Source organism: Oryzias latipes, chromosome 17 (genome assembly GCF_002234675.1).
Source record: "Oryzias latipes chromosome 17, ASM223467v1".
NCBI classification, from domain to species: Eukaryota; Metazoa; Chordata; class Actinopteri; order Beloniformes; family Adrianichthyidae; genus Oryzias; species Oryzias latipes.
Genome location: NC_019875.2, coordinates 31,623,631 through 31,641,315, shown reverse-complemented (window position 1 = coordinate 31,641,315; position 17,685 = coordinate 31,623,631). Strand labels below are relative to the sequence as shown.

The 17,685-nt window shown below is 43.4% G+C and overlaps 1 protein-coding gene and 1 long non-coding RNA gene across 2 annotated transcripts in view; one reads left to right on the top strand and one right to left on the bottom strand.

Annotated features, from left to right (window-relative positions):
• The window catches only part of ptprm (protein tyrosine phosphatase, receptor type M), a gene marked incomplete in the record, with an annotated part of 229,034 nt that overhangs the window by 102,485 nt on the left and 108,864 nt on the right, over nucleotides 1–17,685 (bottom strand). The window contains 2 exon segments of the mRNA XM_023964783.1: nucleotides 8,159–8,261; nucleotides 8,436–8,637. Coding sequence (XP_023820551.1) covers nucleotides 8,159–8,261; nucleotides 8,436–8,637 — 305 coding nt within the window.
• On the top strand, nucleotides 728–9,578 carry LOC110014830. The gene is made up of 2 exons (XR_002289841.1): nucleotides 728–857; nucleotides 8,166–9,578. It is a non-coding gene; the product is annotated as an uncharacterized LOC110014830 (long non-coding RNA).

Here is a 17,685-nt window from a genome sequence, read left to right as displayed (position 1 = left end):
ATCTACACGAGATTCAGCAAACATGCTTTGGGGTGGGGGGGTTATGCGATACACTGCTTAAATGACAATAGACTCTCATTCATCCAGGTTGATTCCATCATAGTAGTAGGTTTAGGGGCTGTCATTTGGACTCAGTTTTTACAGTAAACCTTTAAAAACTAAGTCCAGATGACAGCCCCTAAACCTACTACTATAAATGACAAGACCATACTTTATGAAAGCACCCGCCCTTCATGTAAAAAATAATTTCCTCTGCGTTCAGTAGAAGAGCTGTGTGTTCTACTGAGGAAGCTGATGTGCCTTTGAGCAGAGGAAGAGTTTACAGAATGAATCATTTTGATTCTGTCATTTAGTGCAATGTGAAACCATTGCAGCAGAAAATCATCATCTCTTTTGATTCAATGAAGTTCATTGTGTCTATAAATTCTATTAAGCAGTTAAATTATTTTTTATCAGACACTGGGTTTGTTTTGTGTAAAACCTACCTCATCATCTCTTTTGTTTCTGATTCGAACTTGCTGACAATCAGTATTAGGGGTGTAAGAAAAAAAATCGATTTGGCAACATATCGCAATACTTCATTTGGCAATACTTGTATGGCTTCAAAATGCTGCCATGACGATATTTATTTAATTATTTCTGAGCGTCCTTCAGTGTCTGACTCTTGTTGTCCACTTCACCCTCCGACCGCTAGTTGGCAGCAGAGAACACGGAGCCTCTTTGAGCAGCTGAACACAACACAAGACAACAGGAAGACTGCAGCCAGAGGCAGCTGGTTCTGTTTTTATGAGCCATGAACGACTTCGTTTTTAGTTGGTATGGATACCAAACAGAAACTCTGAGCCATGTTGCTGCCGGTAAGGTATAAAAACGTGGATTGCTGTGTTTTTTAGCGGCTCAGATAAAAACGAAAAGCAGTGCAGCTGCGCAGCGGCTAATGCTGTCAGCAAAGCGGGTCAAAGTTCTGCTGAACCTCCCAGCAATAGATTCTAGTTCAGAGACCTGATGAATCAGAGGGATGTGTACAACGCTCTGAAAAAAGGCCGACATCGTGGTGATCGACGTTAATAGTTTGCTAGTATGAGAAAGCCTGGCTGCAACGGTGCAGAGCAGAGTGATATGTTAACAAAACAAAGGATCTTTGTCACATTAAAACGTCTCCTTCATTCTGTCATCATGCTGCCTCGTCATCGCACTTTATTGTTTCTGGAAAGAATCAGTGCTCCCACCCTTTATTTTTGAAGCACCATTCAGGCTCCTCAACCATTTAAAAGCACTGGAGAAGCTACATTAAGCAATATTAAAAAAATACCCAGTATTTTAATTCCCCATTATTAGTTAAGGCACATACATTCTTTGTTTTTTCTTATGCTGAAAAATATTTTGTTGTTGTTGAATTTGCCTTGGTAAAAGCAACTTATATATGAGATACAGTTGTAGTGCTTAAAATTGTGATCATTAAATAAACTGAATTTGAAAATTTTATTACAGTGTAAAATATGTTTCGGTAAAATATCGGGATACGTATCGGATCGCCAGACTCTTGCCAACACACACCCCTAGTCCCCCTATGATAATGAAACAAAAATGCAGCTAATGCGGTTTCAGTAAATAAGTCCTCCCAGGAGAAGCATGAGGCTGGAAATGATCCGATAAGTTCTAACAAATCTGGAGGAGCAGACCTCAGTTTTAGAACCAAGTCTTCTGCTGTGACAAGGACAGCATGATCTGCTCATTTTTTAAGGAATTTGAACTGGGCTAAACATAAATTCTACCCCTACGGCTTCTCCTTATCCCTCCAATTGCAAGGGGTAGTGGTGCCCAAAATGTTTTTTTACGGGCTAACCCTCGCAGCGGGGGGGCTCTGCATCCTTCCGCCGCGTTACTCTGAGGAGAAGTGCTTTTCTTCACGTGGGTGAGCTTAAAGGCCCGTACACACCGGGATGAATATTCGCCAGGCGTTATTCGCCAGCGTTTTTCGCCAGCGTTTTTTGTGTTCACACCCAGGCGATCTTCGCTGACGATGAGCCGAGCGAACATGCAATTTCATTCCCTGACATTAGATGGCGCTTAATGTAAACAGAAATACTCCTGTACACAAGGTGGCGCTGCACAATTTTATGCTTCTTAAAGTCGCTTTTCACTCAGAAGAAGAGAGCAAGTGTTTACGCGCTTGTCAGAATCATACAAAGAAAACATGAATATTTCAAGCACCAGTAGCTCCGACTGGTGCTTGGTTCGGGGATATTTTAGAATGTCCGTCATTATTTCTTCGCGGCAGTGTAGACGCTACTCGGCGTCTATCTTCTTCGCTGGTATGTGTGCTCAGCAAGGCAGTTTTGTGTTTGAGCGCCCCCAAGTTGTGTTTTACTGTAACTTCAGAAGCTCCAGACACGTGTGCGAAAGCGCCATTCTCATTGGTCGAATAGAAAACGAACCCGAGGCGTTTTTTTTTTTTGACGCTCTGACGCCTGGCGTTTTTTCGCGTCGGTGTGCACACTCTCATTGGTGCCTTTTGTTTAGTCACGAGGCGTTAAATTCATCCCGGTGTGAACGGGCCTTTAGAGCACAAATGTCTACATTTAAATGTAAGTAATGACTTTTTGTTTAGCATGACATTTTTAATGATATAAAACTGATGTGTTTATGTATTTCTGAGCACTAGCACCTCCATGCTATCGTAGCTGACCCGTGGCTATTGATGATGTCATCAAGTTGGAGTACCCAAATTTGAAGACACTATTTTTCCATAACTGTCCGTTTGGAGGGCTTAATGTCGGGGTGGGGGGAGGATTTGGCTTCAGCCTTACATTCAGTGCATCACTATGGCTTTTAGGGGTTAAAAATGAACATTGGAGGCTATGACTAAAGAAGCCAAAGCTGCATGACCTTGCTCCTTCATGTCTTCTTTCACTGCATCCATAAACCTCCTCTTTGGTTTTCTTCTAGAAAACATCACCAACAGATGGGTTCCAATCTTCAGAGCAGTGGGAGCAGAAATAGTTAATACTCAGCTACTCCACTTGCTTCAGTATTTGCAATAAAACTCCTGCAGATTAATAAGTAATTTTTATTTGTGTGGCACATTTCACAAAAAGCTTCTGGATCTTTGAGAACAGAAAATTGAGGAACTAAGAATTGAACAGAGGTGAAAAGGGAAGGTGTACCAGAAGAAGGCTTTAAGCTGTTCAGACTGATCTATCAGCAGCGCCGGACACGATGCAACCTGAACTGACACCAATTAGGCCTCCTCCAGCTTCGCTGCCCGATAGATTTCAGCTCTGCTGCCATGTGACGCCAACCAATTATGGTGGATTGACTTGAAATCGACTGAATTGTGACCTGAAACTTAGATTTATTTTTCTCAAGGGCTGGGGGGGGTACAGGGAGCATTCCAATCCCTGGCCGTCTCTCTGTAATGCTAATGTGCCAGCGGTGCCTTAATGTGATTTAAGAGCGGTTCTCCTGACCCAGCATCTCCCTCCTGCTTCTGTCTCTACACCAGATTTTAGCTGTGAAGCCAACAAATCAGAAGGTAGCATACGTTACAGCTGCTGCTGCTCGCGGTGCAAAAATTAAAGAAGGTTGTTGCTTATTTCAAGATGGCAGAAAAATCACTGAAGTGATTTTAGGTTAAGTCAAGATAATCTGATGCTACAGGGCAGAAATAACACCTAAATTCTACTGAAACTGGAGTATTTTACTGATTTTTTTTGACTTGCACGAGCTTCCTCAAGGCAAAAAAAAACATCTGACAGAAGAGAACAGCTGATTTAGTGTGGAGGATGATAAGGAAAGCATCATAAATCGTTTATTAAACGTCTATTTTGATGTTCCTGAGTGAGGAGGCGGGTTCTGGCCCTACGACGGGCTTCTGCACACATTAGCTGAACATGACAAGACTGATAGAGGGTTCAATAATCCTCTTAAAGCAACAACATACCCTCTGGTAAAAACTGTTCCCCTGCTTCAGAAATTAGAGGCAAATGTCAGGGTGGAAATGTTATAATAATTAGTAATTACACTGAAAAATGTAAAAATTGACAGCCAAGAAAATGTCTGCTGTGGTCCATCAATTAACGCCAGCACGGCTCATATGTGCCATTTTTTTACCCCCACACTATCGAGCAATCCCCCATTTTCCAGTGTTACAGCATCACATCTGGAAACTGATGTCATCCACACTAATATTTTTAGTAGAAATTTCATTTTTTTAATCATACATTTTCAAATAGCAGATTCCGTTGGACAATTCAATATGAAATCCAAGCATAAATTCAAAAAAATCCATTTACCAATTTAGAAATCAACGTGAAGAAAATCCAAATCCGTCTTACTTTTGTTCATCAATTGTATTTTAAATAGATACATTTGTGTACCACAATTTAATAGAAAACACATTTTACAACTGTCAATTCCATATGCAAATCAGTAGTTTTAAAATGTTTTATGCAATTGATAATTCAACATGAAAAACGACATTTCAGTTCATTTTCGGTTTTAATTTCATTTTAACGTAATCTAAAATGGATTGCATTTTAATTTGCAACAGTGTTCTAGTTCCAGAATTCAAAAGAAATTGTAAAACAGCCCTGCAATGGAAACCTCTTCAATGTGTAACCCTGCCTTTGCCCCACTGTTGGGATAGGCTTCAGCAGCTCTGGGACCCCAAAGGGGGTTCAATGGGTTCAGAAAATGGCCTCATTCCTACCCCTGGGCCCAATTCATCACTTTTTCTGATCCATACCTGTGGGGTATATTTTTCAATTGATTTTGAGTTTTGACACAAAGACACGGTAGATTTTAGATTAATTTAAAATTAACTTAGAATTGCAAATTAACTTGAAAAATGGAAAAATCCTTTTAAATTGTATAAAGAAATTGCTCATTGAATTATCACTTGAGAACAGTCTATCATTAATCATTATTTTACATTTTAATTATAGGTGAAAAAGTATAATTGTATGCAGAAGAGCATGATCAGACCAGGAAACTTTTGCTTTGCGACTCCTTAATCACTGTTGTCTTCAGTCAAATCCTTTTCACAGAGCATTTCAAATTGATTTGTAGAAGTGTTGGCTTTCATTGCGTGTTGTTCTGCATGAACGGCTGCACAAACCAGTGCAGATGGATGTCCTCCTTCAATGAAGAATCTCTGAATCTGCTTCAGAGTTTGTTACTTTCAGGAACCTCCAAGTCTTATTGGGCCTAAATTCTGCACAGTAAGCATAATTCACTGTCTGTAAAAGGTAAAGTGCTACCCAGAATGGTTTTGCAGACCCAACTGAATTCAGTCATTTAAAATGAAAACGTATATGTATAGGGTTAATTATTGGCCGTCCACTTTTAGAAGGGGCTTCGTTATTGTGGCTGAAAAACACCTTGAAAAAGCTTCCCATATATTTCCTAAAACTTCCATCAGTCTCCTGTTTGCTGTCTCCTCCACCTCTTCTCTTTAGCATATTTAAAGGCAGCTACACATGAAGACAACCCGCTAGTCGCCATGTCCTCTGAAAATTGATAAAGAGGCAGGAGATGGAAAAGGAGACATGCACCTGTTGAGACAAGAAGCTCTGCTGTCATCAAAGCATTTCACAATTAATTGTATTTATCATTTATTCATTTATACAATGTTAATTGTAATTAAGTGCAGCACTGCCATAAAGTGCTGCGCTGATTTGTCTTGTAACCCATGTGCTATCCTGGGCACTTTAACGTTGGGAGTGGGGTCATCTAGACCCACTAGACCAGGGTTCACCAACCTTTTTGAGACCGAGGGCTATTTCATGGGCACCAAGTGGTATGAAGGGCGCCACTAAAAACCTCCTACCCCCCCCCCCCCCCCCCCAAAAAAAAAACAACACAATTTGAGGACTTCCTTTTGTGTGCCCTATTTTTATTTGCTCATTTTACACACAAAAACATGCATGAATTTTCTAGACTCGTATTACAGGGGGGGGTCAAACTCAGTTGCAGAGGGAGCCTAATTTCAAAACAGACTTTAGGTTGCAGCCGAACAAGATAAATATTTATTGAACACACTAAAGCTAAACTTTTAAACCTTTGTAACTTTAACTTAATTTTAACTTTTTAAACATAAATGTAAATAAAAACAGACAGGAATATTAATCCTCACATTAATGGATTACTCAACCACCTCAACCTATTCTCAAAATCTTTACATTACATGAATCATAAGAATGTCCAGAAATTGTGTAATTTATTTGATCTATTTAAACTTTTGTAATAGACACTTACTTTTAGTGATTATTTTTTAAGTCATATTTGTTTACATATTTGGGTTTTCTTTGTCTACCTTTATCTCAGAATTGATATTGTTGTCATTGACAGACATGCCGTGGTTGTTTGTTGAATATTTGCTTCAATAAAAAAAAAAAAAAAAAGATTTTCTTTGGGTGCATTCCCTGCGGGCGCCACAAGGGGTGTGTGCGCCCGCGGGCACAGGGTTGGTGACCCCTGCACTAGACAGAGCTCTGAACCTTTTTTCTTCAATGATTTGTGATCTTCACTGGTGTCCATGGATTACATGAAATCTTTCCACCTTTATCCACCTTTGTCATGGTAGGGAGAACACGTCAATGGAAGGGGGGGGGGGGGGGGTCATCTAAGATAGCACAAGGGTTAACATCAATAATGATAAAAAATATCTTAGATCTACGTCAGAGTATGCATCTTCTGAACCAACATGATCAAATTTAAGGAATCATCCAAAATTGACATTTCTGAAAGGCTTTCCTGCAGCCTGTGCCTTTCAGGGGTAAACAGCAGGATGTTAATGAACAGAAGCTTCAACTCTGAACACTGTTTTACAATGAAAGGTTTGTAACTACGTATTTGATAAGAACGGCTGCTTTTGTCATCAAAACCTGCGAGAAACACACCATCATTTTGTTTTACTTGCTGGGGCGTCTTCTCGAGATCTCAGCAGTTGAAAGTCTGGCAAACAGGAGCTGACAAGCCTGACGAAAGATGTCCAAGCTGCAGTCTTTAAAAAACTCTGATGTGATGGCATAAAATGGATTTGTTCAGGAAACGCGAGTTTGTCACTCCCCTGTGTGTACTGTGAGTTTTTACAGAACAGTTATAGAAATATATGACATTCTTGCGAAAGAAAAATAAACTTTTTTACAAAAGTAAATGAGAATCAGTTTTACCAAAAGAATCCAGTTCTCATGATAAAGAATTGTGTTTTTAAAGAGAAAACCTAAAACTGCTCGCATGGGAAGACAAATAACTTGTATGCTAAAAACATGTAGAAAGCCATAAGCTGTCCCTGAAGATTAGATCACATTTCACTCTCTTCTGTATTTTTGACAACACAACATACTTCTGTCTGACAATGCCATCCCTGAATGCAAATGTGTTGTGAGTTAAGGTGTTGTGAGGTAAGTTATTGTGTTGTGTTGTGACCCTTCTGGGCCACCGTAGTACCCTGTTCAGCAGAGGATCTACTGGATACTAGGATGTTTAGTCCAGCTCAGCTGGACAAATACAGCACGCTGCAAAGATATAAATGATGCTGTTGGACCACTGACACATGGTGCAGAAACAAGAAGTTTCCTTGAATGAAGAAGAATCTGTGATCATTTCCTTATTCACCTGTTAGGACGGCAGGACCTAAAGCTGAACACAGTGACTCAACAACACAGAGTCTTCAGTGGGAGGCTTCTCCAGATCTGCTGTAACATTGACCGCTGCAGCAGATCCTTCCAAACAACAGCTTAGACCTCCTGCAGGGCTCAGTCTGGGCTTCAGCCAAAATCCCATGTGAACAGTGGAGCAGAAACCACTGACGGAGACGCCAACCAAAATAAATCAACTCAACCTAAAGCCGCAGTGGCCTTTGTAAGCTAAATGACATTAAAAAAAAACGTGATATTCAAACAGAGCAGCTTTTCTGCAGTAATAATAATTTACACTTCATCAAGCCAGAAAACATTCCCGCATGTACTCCGTAGCGTTTGGGGTTCAGACAAATAAATGACAGGGACCCGCACCAGGTTTAAGATTCACAAAGCCCAAATGTGAACATCAAGGCACGGAAATCAACTTCATGGTAGAGTATCTATTAAAAAAAAGCTCTTTGATTAAAGTTTGTCACTAATGGTGAAATGTTCTGACTTTGTTCTCTTCTTACCTTACAGGGGCACCTCTGCTCTGGGCTGGTTTGAGGAGGACTGTGACGGTGCTGTCTGTCTGGTTCAGAGAGGTCTCCTGGTCATAAGCAGGCATGGAGGGTGCTGTGGTGAATAGGCAGCTTTTGTCAGAATCCATTCATGCTCATCGTCCTCTAAGAAACTATGTCTGCTTGGAAATCAGATGATCAGATTTATGTATTGCTATTCTAGGAAAAATATTTTGTCTTGAGAGTTGCATTCCTTATTCTAAAACATGCTTCGTTTGACTTCTCCGACCTGAAATCTTGGTGGTGAACTGGGTAATGACGGGAGGGCCGTAGCCCTTGGCTGTGCTGGCACGCAGGGTGAAGGAGTAAGTGGAGCCTGGGTACAGGCCTGTGAACACGTGGGTGGTTTCGTTGCTCATCTTCACTACTTTCCCACTCTGGTTGGAGAGGTCCAGTTCAGGGTCAAAGGAGCTCACCGCCTTGTAAAAGATCTAGCACAAAGAGAAGATGGACAGAATCTTATGGTATTTGCTTGAGCTTGATAAAAATGTGTTTTCATGGAACAAAGATTTGCCATCAGAAACATCCAGAAGCACCAACAGATAAAGTCTATTATATTTACCAGGTTGATGCATGTTATTACACAAACTCAATAATATACTAATATGGATGTATAACTGCTGAGGGTATTCTTTTGTGCATTATTCTTGCTTTGATTGCTTGAAATAAACCATTTTAAATCAAATCAAAAAACAAAAAGATGGATTATTTCTACTGTCCTAAACTCTAAACTTAACTGCGTAATTAAGACCTCCACAAATAGATTGATGTCATTTGTTTTTCATTGATGTGTCTGATTATATTTGCTTCATAAAAAACAAACAGTCACTCTGGTTTCCAAAGGAAGTCCGGTTTAGAGGGACCATGGAAACAGACTGCCTCATTACAGGTTCACATTTGACTTAGAAAGCAGCGCCTCATATTTTAAAGCCAAAGCTTGATGCATGCTGGTGGATTTGAGGATGGAGGAACAAACTAATGTATTTCTCTTTCATTAAAAAAAAACACTGGGAGCTCTGGTGAGAGCCATTAAGGTTAGTGTTTTTGTTAATGTTCATTTTTAATAAGTGTAGAGTCCTACTTTAACAAAATGCCTTTGCTGGTAAAGAAGCACCTCCATTATAATTCCAATTACTAAACACAAAGGGAGTTTGGAGACCTGCATAATTTGTAGCCATCAAGTTTTGAAATGCTTGAAGGCTTTTCTCATTTGTTCTTTGTCTGGGAAATGAGTTTGAACACCAAAATCCAATATCATATAATTTCAGAGGAGTTTGAAATGACTTGTGGACACTGGACACATGTGCAGGTCTTTTCAACTACAATGGAACACCCTGGAACCGAGAATAAATACAGATTTACCAGAAAGAATTCATGATTCAGCGTGATATATTTGTGAATTCGTTTTTGTTTTTTTACACACACACTATCAAATTCACAAGATTGCAAAACATGCAGCCAAGGCATCATCTTTCAGACCCTAAGGTAACTGAAGTTGACGGTAAAAAAATCCTATTTAGAATAGAATAACATCCATCATGTTCTGCTCCATGTGGAGGTGAGCTAGACTGTATAGTGGGAACCTTTCAACCTTCTTGGCCTCGTCCCCTCTCATGGAAAAGATGTTTCAAGTCCCCAAAATTCAGTGACCGGGGGTCTGGCTGCCAAGGCACTGCCTTCGACTGTGACCCAAACCATATAGCATTGACCCCTCTCCCATAGGTAGCGGGCCCTCGGAGTAGTGATCCCACCTCATCACTTTTGGCTGGACTCAACGGGGGCCTGTGGGAAGATCTGTGTGTACAAGTTACAGTACTACTTATAGTACTGTAACCCTGGGTGTTTTGAAAAGCAACTTATAAAACGTAATTATTATTACAAAACTTCTAACAAAATATATTGGTAAATATTTAGGTATGACAATGAGCTGTGACGTAGTGTTTAGAACTGTCGCCTCCAAGCTAAAAGGCCCCGGTTCAAATCTCAGCCGGCTCTTTTTTGTCTGGAGTTTGAATGCATGCATTTAAATGTCTAGTTTCCTCTGACAACCCAAAAAATGCCTCATAAGTTAACTGGTGGCTCTGAATTGTCTTGTAGGCGTGACTGTGTGTGTGACCCATCCGGGGTGTGCTCCACCTTCACCCAACCGTTGGAGGGCCTCCAGCAACCCCATGATTTCCAAAATGAAACGGCCCAAATAGAAACCAAATGGGTAGGTCAGATACTGAAATCCCTACCCAGGTTCCTCAAACTTTACCATAATAGCTAATTAGGATATAAAAGAAAAATACATTTGTAGAAATCCTTATATTAAGGATTTCCGCAGGAACCCTATATTCATTTGCACCCAAACAATGAGTTTTGATTACGTTTAAAAGCTAGAGGCTTCAGACAGGGTTGCCCACTCTCTCCTTCTCTTTTTGCTATATTTATTGAGCCTCTAGCTGCAGCAATAAGACAGAATGAGAGCATTAAAGGAATTAAAACCAAACACAGCCATCATAAAATTAGTCTCTATGCAGATGACATATTACTGTTTTAAGTAATTTACATTCTGTAAATAAAACGGCAACAATCATTAATGAATTCTCCTCTATATCAGACTATTCCATTAATTGGAATAAGTCTGTTTTATTACCACTGAACAATAATGCGGAGCAAAGACTCACAATACCAGTTAAATCAGGAAATATCAAATATCTAGGTATCAATTTTCCCCCCAAACTATCAGAACTGGTGCAGCTAAACTACACCCCATTACTGAAAAACATACAGGACGATCTAACACGCTGGACCAACCTGCCTCTGTCCCTTATGGGCAAGGTAGCCACAGTAAAAATGAAAATCGTACCCAAAGTTAATTATCTCTTCTCAATGATTCCCACACAACCGCCATTAAAATGGTTCAAAACATTAGACTCATCCATATCAAGCTTTTTATGGAACAATAAACCTGCAAGAATTAGTCTAAAAAGTCTAAAATCTGCAAAAAGCTGTTGAGGATTAGAATTACCTAACTTCCACAATTACTTTCTTGCAAATAGATTACAATACATCTTAAAATGGTTAAAAAATAATCCAGAAACCAACTCATGGTTAGACTTGGAACAGGCGTTATGTGGAAAGATCAACCTGTCAGATCTTCCATTTATTAGCCAAACAGTTAAAAAAACAGGATTGTTTCAAAAGCATTAATATAAATGCCACTTTAACAGCCTGGTGGGAATTTCTCAAAATATCAAAATCATCAATTCAACCGTGCAAAATGACACCCATCTGGAACAACCCAGACATCCTCATAAACAAAAAAATTATCCACTTCCCAGCTTGGCAAGCAGGGGGCATAAAACAACTAGAGCACATAATTATTGATAGAAGATTCATAACTCCCCAGGAACTTCAAGACAAACATGGAATATATAACTTCTTGGAATATCAGCAACTTAAATCAATTATTACTAAAAAGTTTAAATACAGAGACAACGATTTAAAGCTACCAGGTGTAGTTACCACTCTGATTAATTTAACAATGAATAAAACTCTCTCAAAAATATACAAACTTTTATGTAATTTAGATAATAATATTTCACTTCCGACAACAAAATGGGATGCGGATTTGAGCATCAGCACAAATGAAAGCTTCTGGTCAGAACTTTGTCTAAACACCTTTAAAATGACAAAAAGTCCAAATCTGCAGCTAATCCATTTCAAAACTCTACACAGAATTTACTACACTGGACAGAGGATGTTCAAGATGGGTCTCAGTAACTCAGACATTTGCCAGCACTGTGACAGTAATCTACCCGACAGTTACATGCATGCACTGTGGTTCTGCACTCCTGTCCAGGCTCTCTGGCGGCAGGTATGTGCCGATCTATCAGTCTGGCTTAAGGTTTCAATCACTGCCTCACCGTCACTTTGTGTGCTTGGTGACATGAGTGCCATCGATGTAGAAGGAGGATTAGCATCTATCATTTTCATAACTCTTTGCATTGCTAAAAAAACTATTTTAATAAATTGGAAAAGCAAGAAAAATATAAATATAAGTCAACACAGAAATCTGCTGCTTGATCATATCAGCTTGGAAAAAATGTCAGCCCAAGGTTCAAGTAACTTTGAAGGAATTCGGTCTCTCTGGTATCCCATAGCTAACTCCATGACTTAGGGGGTGGGGGGGCCTGGTCGTCGGTGCTCCTTGCCCTTCTGCCGTGGGCCGGGGTGGGGGTCGGGGCCTCCGGTGCTTGGCGGGGGGTGGTGGGGGCTCTGTTGGTCGGGGGGTCGGGTCCGGCGCCTGGGTGGGGCGGGCTGGGGTGCTGCGTTGTCCTCTGGGCTTGGTTGTGGGGGTGCGTGGTGGGGGGATGGGGTGGTGGTCTGGCTTGGCTTGGGGGGGTGGTCCCTTTGCCTGTGCTGGGGGGGTTGGCGGGGGGCCCTGCTCGGGGGGGGCCCAGCGGCGCCGGATGGGCTGTCCATCTACACCTGGGGCTGGGATCGGCCCTTCCCTGGCTCTGGGGCGGGACGGGACAGCCCTCTTGGGGCCCCCGGTTGCTCTGGGTGTCATCCGCTTCGGTTGGGGGTCTGGGGTGGGGTGGGGGGGGGGGTCTTGTCGGCCCTGTCCTGTGGGGGGGCATTCTGGGAGAGGGGGGGGGCACTATTGGTACGGGGCAGGGGGGGTTGACGGGTCGGGGTCTCCGCTGAGGCCATCGGCGGTTTCCCCGGCCCGTTGGCTGCCTCGGTCCCGTCGAGGCCTGACCAGAGCTCTTCTAGGGCCGGCGTTTGGGGGTGGGGGCCTGGGCTTGCTCCGGGGGGGGGCGACGCTTTCTGGCTCCTCTCTCTCTGTGTGGGGTGGGTGGTGCTGGGCCTGGGGTGTCAGCGCCTCCGGGGGTGGGGCCCCTGGGCTGGGTGGCCCTGGCCCCTTTGCTGGGGGGGGGAGGCTGGGGGACAGCTGTTTGACCACCGGGGGACAGTCTACCAGCTGACCCCAACTTACCCCCTTGCTCATATAACCTCATATTAGGGTGAGGGGGTGGGGGGTCTAGCCTGCGATGCGCCTTGGGGGGGGGTACTTGGCAGTGGCCCCCCTCCTATGGTTGCCGTATGGAGTGGGCCCCCCCTCTTTCGGTTTTATTTGCACCTTGGACATGTAGGGTCCTTGGTAGGGGGGGTGCTTGGACATCACTGCCAGCAAGCAGCAGATGTCCTCCTGGCACCCTACCCGCCAATTTTAACCGCACCTTAGACATTTAGGGCCCCTTGGTGGGGAGGGTGAGGGGACATCACTGTGAGTAATCAGGAGATGTCCCCTTAGTGCCCTACTCGCCAATTTTAACTGCACCCCCCTTAGTACACACACCCCTCCCCCTTCAATATATACATTCCAACATAAACACACACACATGCACACACACACCCTCTCAAACACACATACACGCACACACATTTTGCAAGGAAGGTGGGAACTGGGTCCATCTGTCCCCTACCCCTTCCCTGGTGGGGGGTGCGGCCCCTTGGCGATGGCGGCCGTGTCCCTTGGGTGCTGGCTCCATGGGCCCGGCGGTGCTCTCTCCGCACGGTGGGGGGGTTCATATTACACCTGAGCCGGGGGTGTTCGTGTCCCTGGGGGGTGGGTCCTGGTCCTTGCCCCTGAGCGCTGGGCCCCGCCAAACTTCCAACAAGGCCGAGCCTGGTCGGGCCATATTTATAACACCCCTTGTGGGCCCTCTTTTTTCCCCGGGGTTCCCCCTCCTGGGCGGGGGCGGCGGGCCCCTGCCTTGCTCCTCCCAGGACCAAACGTGGGCCGGGCGGATGGCTGCCTGGAGTGCGGAGCGGGTCTCCCTTGGGGGGGTCCTGGCTCGTACCTGGGGTGGGGGCGGGGGGATGCCCGGAACTCCTGGGTGGTGGTGGGGTGCTCGTCTGGGGCTGTGGGCGTCCTTCTCCGGTGGGGCCCTGCGTTGGGCTCTTCCGGCGCGGCGGGGGGGCTGCTCTCCTGGTTGGGCTGGGGCGGCGCTCTCTTTCCCTCCGTGCCTCCCTGCTCTCTGGGGGCCTTGCGGCGGTCCTGCTGGCCCTGGCCTGGGTGGCGGGCTTGATCGCCCGGGCGGCGGTTGTTCCCTGCCGGTTCCCGTGTGGCGTTGGGGGGATTTCGGCTGCCGCTGCTCCTGCGGCGGGGCGTCTGGGTGTGGGGGTGGCTGGTTACTCTCCCTCCTTCTTGTCACGTTCCACCATCCATTTTAGAAGAACATAAACACTCACCTGAGCACAGGTGTTAGCTCACCTTTGCACTTGTAGTTTGCATGATTGAATGACTGAAATATTTCACACTAGTTGGTTTTAAGGCATAAGTATGCGTGTGAACACTATCTGTTTTGTGTACATGTCGACAGGTGGACATTTCTGCAGCTAGCAGGTGTGTTTATAACATTTGAGTGTGTGTGTGGACGGGCCCCGCCCTTTTTGTACTGCATTTGAACCTTACCATAATGATTAACAACCAGTAAACTTGTTGCTGTATGCTGCTTCATGGTCTTACTCCCCTTCCCCTCCTATTATCACCCCCTACCCCCCCTCTCTCTAACGTCCCTCTCTCTTCTTCCCCTCTTTCCTTTTCCGTCCGGTCCAACACCAAAGATTTTCAGACATGATTGAAATTAATAAAGTTTGGCCTCAATTACAAAAGGGGTTTATTCAGTCATACCTTTGGTTTGTCTGAAGATTAATAACCCCTCTTGTTAAAGTAAAATATGTCCAACACAAGAGGCCCTCAGCTCTCATCTGTCTGCCCAGCTGTTGGACAGGACAAGTTAAAAAAATAAAAATAAAAAAAAATAAAAGCTAGAGGCTCTTAAAACAGGAATTTTGCAACTGCAGAAAAACAGGAAGAAATGTGTTGTTTTTTAACATATGAGTCAGAAAATGCTGGGGGGAAAATAAAAGTGTACAGTAAACCCTTGTTTTTCGCGGGGGTTACGTTCCAGAAAGAACCCGTGATAGGCAAAATCCGTGAAGTAGAAAAACATCTATTTTTTTTAACAATTATTATACAATTAAATACTCTGTTATACATAGAAAAGAAAGAACAAACCATTTTACAGGCTCAAGCATTTGTTTCACAAATCAAAATACTTTAGAAAGGTTTTTTTTTCAACAAATAACTTCTGTACTGTCAAATAATAATTTGAATCATCGATGTAAACAGAAGGCTTCAAATCGCGGAGATAAGCCCCGCCCACCGCGACCCGAGAGTAATTGAATTAAACGGGGGAAATTTAAAATGATCATGAAAAAAATACAAAGTACAAACGGACAAATAGTGGCTCAGGTGTATTTCAATGCTCTTCAGTCTGAGAAGCTGCAGTGTTTTCTGCTTCTCAAGCCGGCGGTGCAGCTGTGTGTGTTTGTTCGGGAGAAGAACATAGTGATTGACAGTTGGTGTTGCTCTTTTTCTATGGGTTTTAGAGAAACTTGAAATTGCAAGATGATTTGCATGTACGTAATTTGGAAAGCTAATTTACGTACGTGTACATTACATTAAACTGCAACATTATTGACGCACAGGTAGAGAAGAAGCGGAGTGACTTTTTTAGCCAATCAGAATGCAGAACACAATGCACGATGCAAATCCGTGAAGTAGCGAAAGCGTGAAAAGTAAACCGCGTTATAGCAAGGGATCACTGTATAACCTTTTCGTGTTAGACATCGTCAGATTGAAGTCCAGACTCATTTTGAACAACGTGTAGAGAGAAGCAGCAGAATGGATGAAAACTAACAGTCATTCAGCAGACCCAAATGTTAATGGGAGGGATGGGGCACCTGGAGCAAGCTGCTGGCTTTGACCGTTGGCTTAGAGCAACTCAGGCCCCTCATCTCCTCCCTGTTGCTGAGAGCTCTTTAACCCTTGTGCTATCCTAGGCACTTTAACATTGGGAGTTGGGTCATCTAGACCCACTAGACAGTGCTCTGAACCTTTTTTCCTCAAGGATTTGTGATCTGGGTGGGCGCTGTGGCGATGTTCCAATGGCCAGGCTGGCTCCTGGTATGAAAGGATTCCCAAATACCGTTTCCTCACAGCAGAGCCGAGCAATACTTTTTTGTTTGCTTATTTATTTATTTAACGTTACATAGTCATTATTCTTTGTAGGTGGGGGCCATGGGTCATGTGTTTTAACAGAGGGGAGTGGGAAGGGTGGGTTTGGTTTTTACTGTAATATTGTGTGTTTTCTGTTTTTAATGTTAAAGCGCTTTGAGCTGCACAAAATGCATGAGAAGCGCTATTTTATAAATAAAGTTTCATTTGATTTGATTTGATCTTCACTGGTGTCCATGGATTACATGAAATCTTTCCACCTTTATCCACCTTTGTCATGGTAGGGAGAACACGTCAATGAAAGGGTGGGGTCATCTAAGATAGCACTAGGGTTAAGTGGATCCCCATTGACTGTATATAGGAACTGGACACACTAATCCCACCCCCCGTTCCAAACAGGAAGTCGCGCTGGCTCAAAAAGCCAAAATTCCATTGACTTCTATAGAGAAATAAACAGCTGTTCCTCAGTCATTCTATTGGCCAAAGAAACATTGACTCAGACTGACTCTGACCAATCACTTTCGACTGGCTCCAATGGCGATGTCCATATTGCAGAAAAATGTGGAATGAAGGTGCTTCATTTTGCTGGAGCCAGAGGTAAGGACAGGTGACATCACACCCGCCCTATCCAGTTCCCTTACACAGTCAATGAGTGGAGCAGGGAGCTTGGGGCTCACCCAGCATATTTTCTACACATAAGCTTTTTTTTAAACTGCATTTTTTTTCGTCTGCTCCTGATTCACAACGATTTGAAAAAAATACTCAAAAACGCAGTTTTAAGCTTCAATTCTTTCATAGTTATCCTCCATGAGAAAAATGCTACAATAACATGTTAAAACACAATTTTCATCGGAGTGGGTCTTTAAGCAACAGGAGGAGACGAAGGAAAGCAGTAAATCACCTTACTTTATGAAGATGCAATGCATTATCTTATTGCATGGCACCTGATTTTTTCCATCAAAGCAAAAATCCAAAAAACAGTCTGTCACACCTAGGGACAACTTAAGCTTCAATTTACCAATGAAGCATGTTTTTGGACTGTGGGAGGAAGCCGGAGTACCGGTCGGAGTAGCATGCACAGGGACAACATGCAGACCACTCAGAAGGAACCCAGCTGGGATTTGAACCAGCGCCTTCTTGCAGTGAACCCAGAGGGGAGAGGCCACAGAGCTGAGCAGCAACCAAGGAGGAAGGAGCCACTACCAGGTAGCCCAAATCCAAGATGTGTTGCAAATCAACACCCCCCTCAGACACCCTGATGAATTGATGTAAGGAAAAAAATTCAGTTCGGGGACAGCTTCTCTGACCGCGATGTTACTTAAAACCCCTGTCTTCCCCACCCCAAGCATGGGTCCCAGACATCCCGAGTCAGGAGGATGCATCGCAAGGCAAACCGATTCCC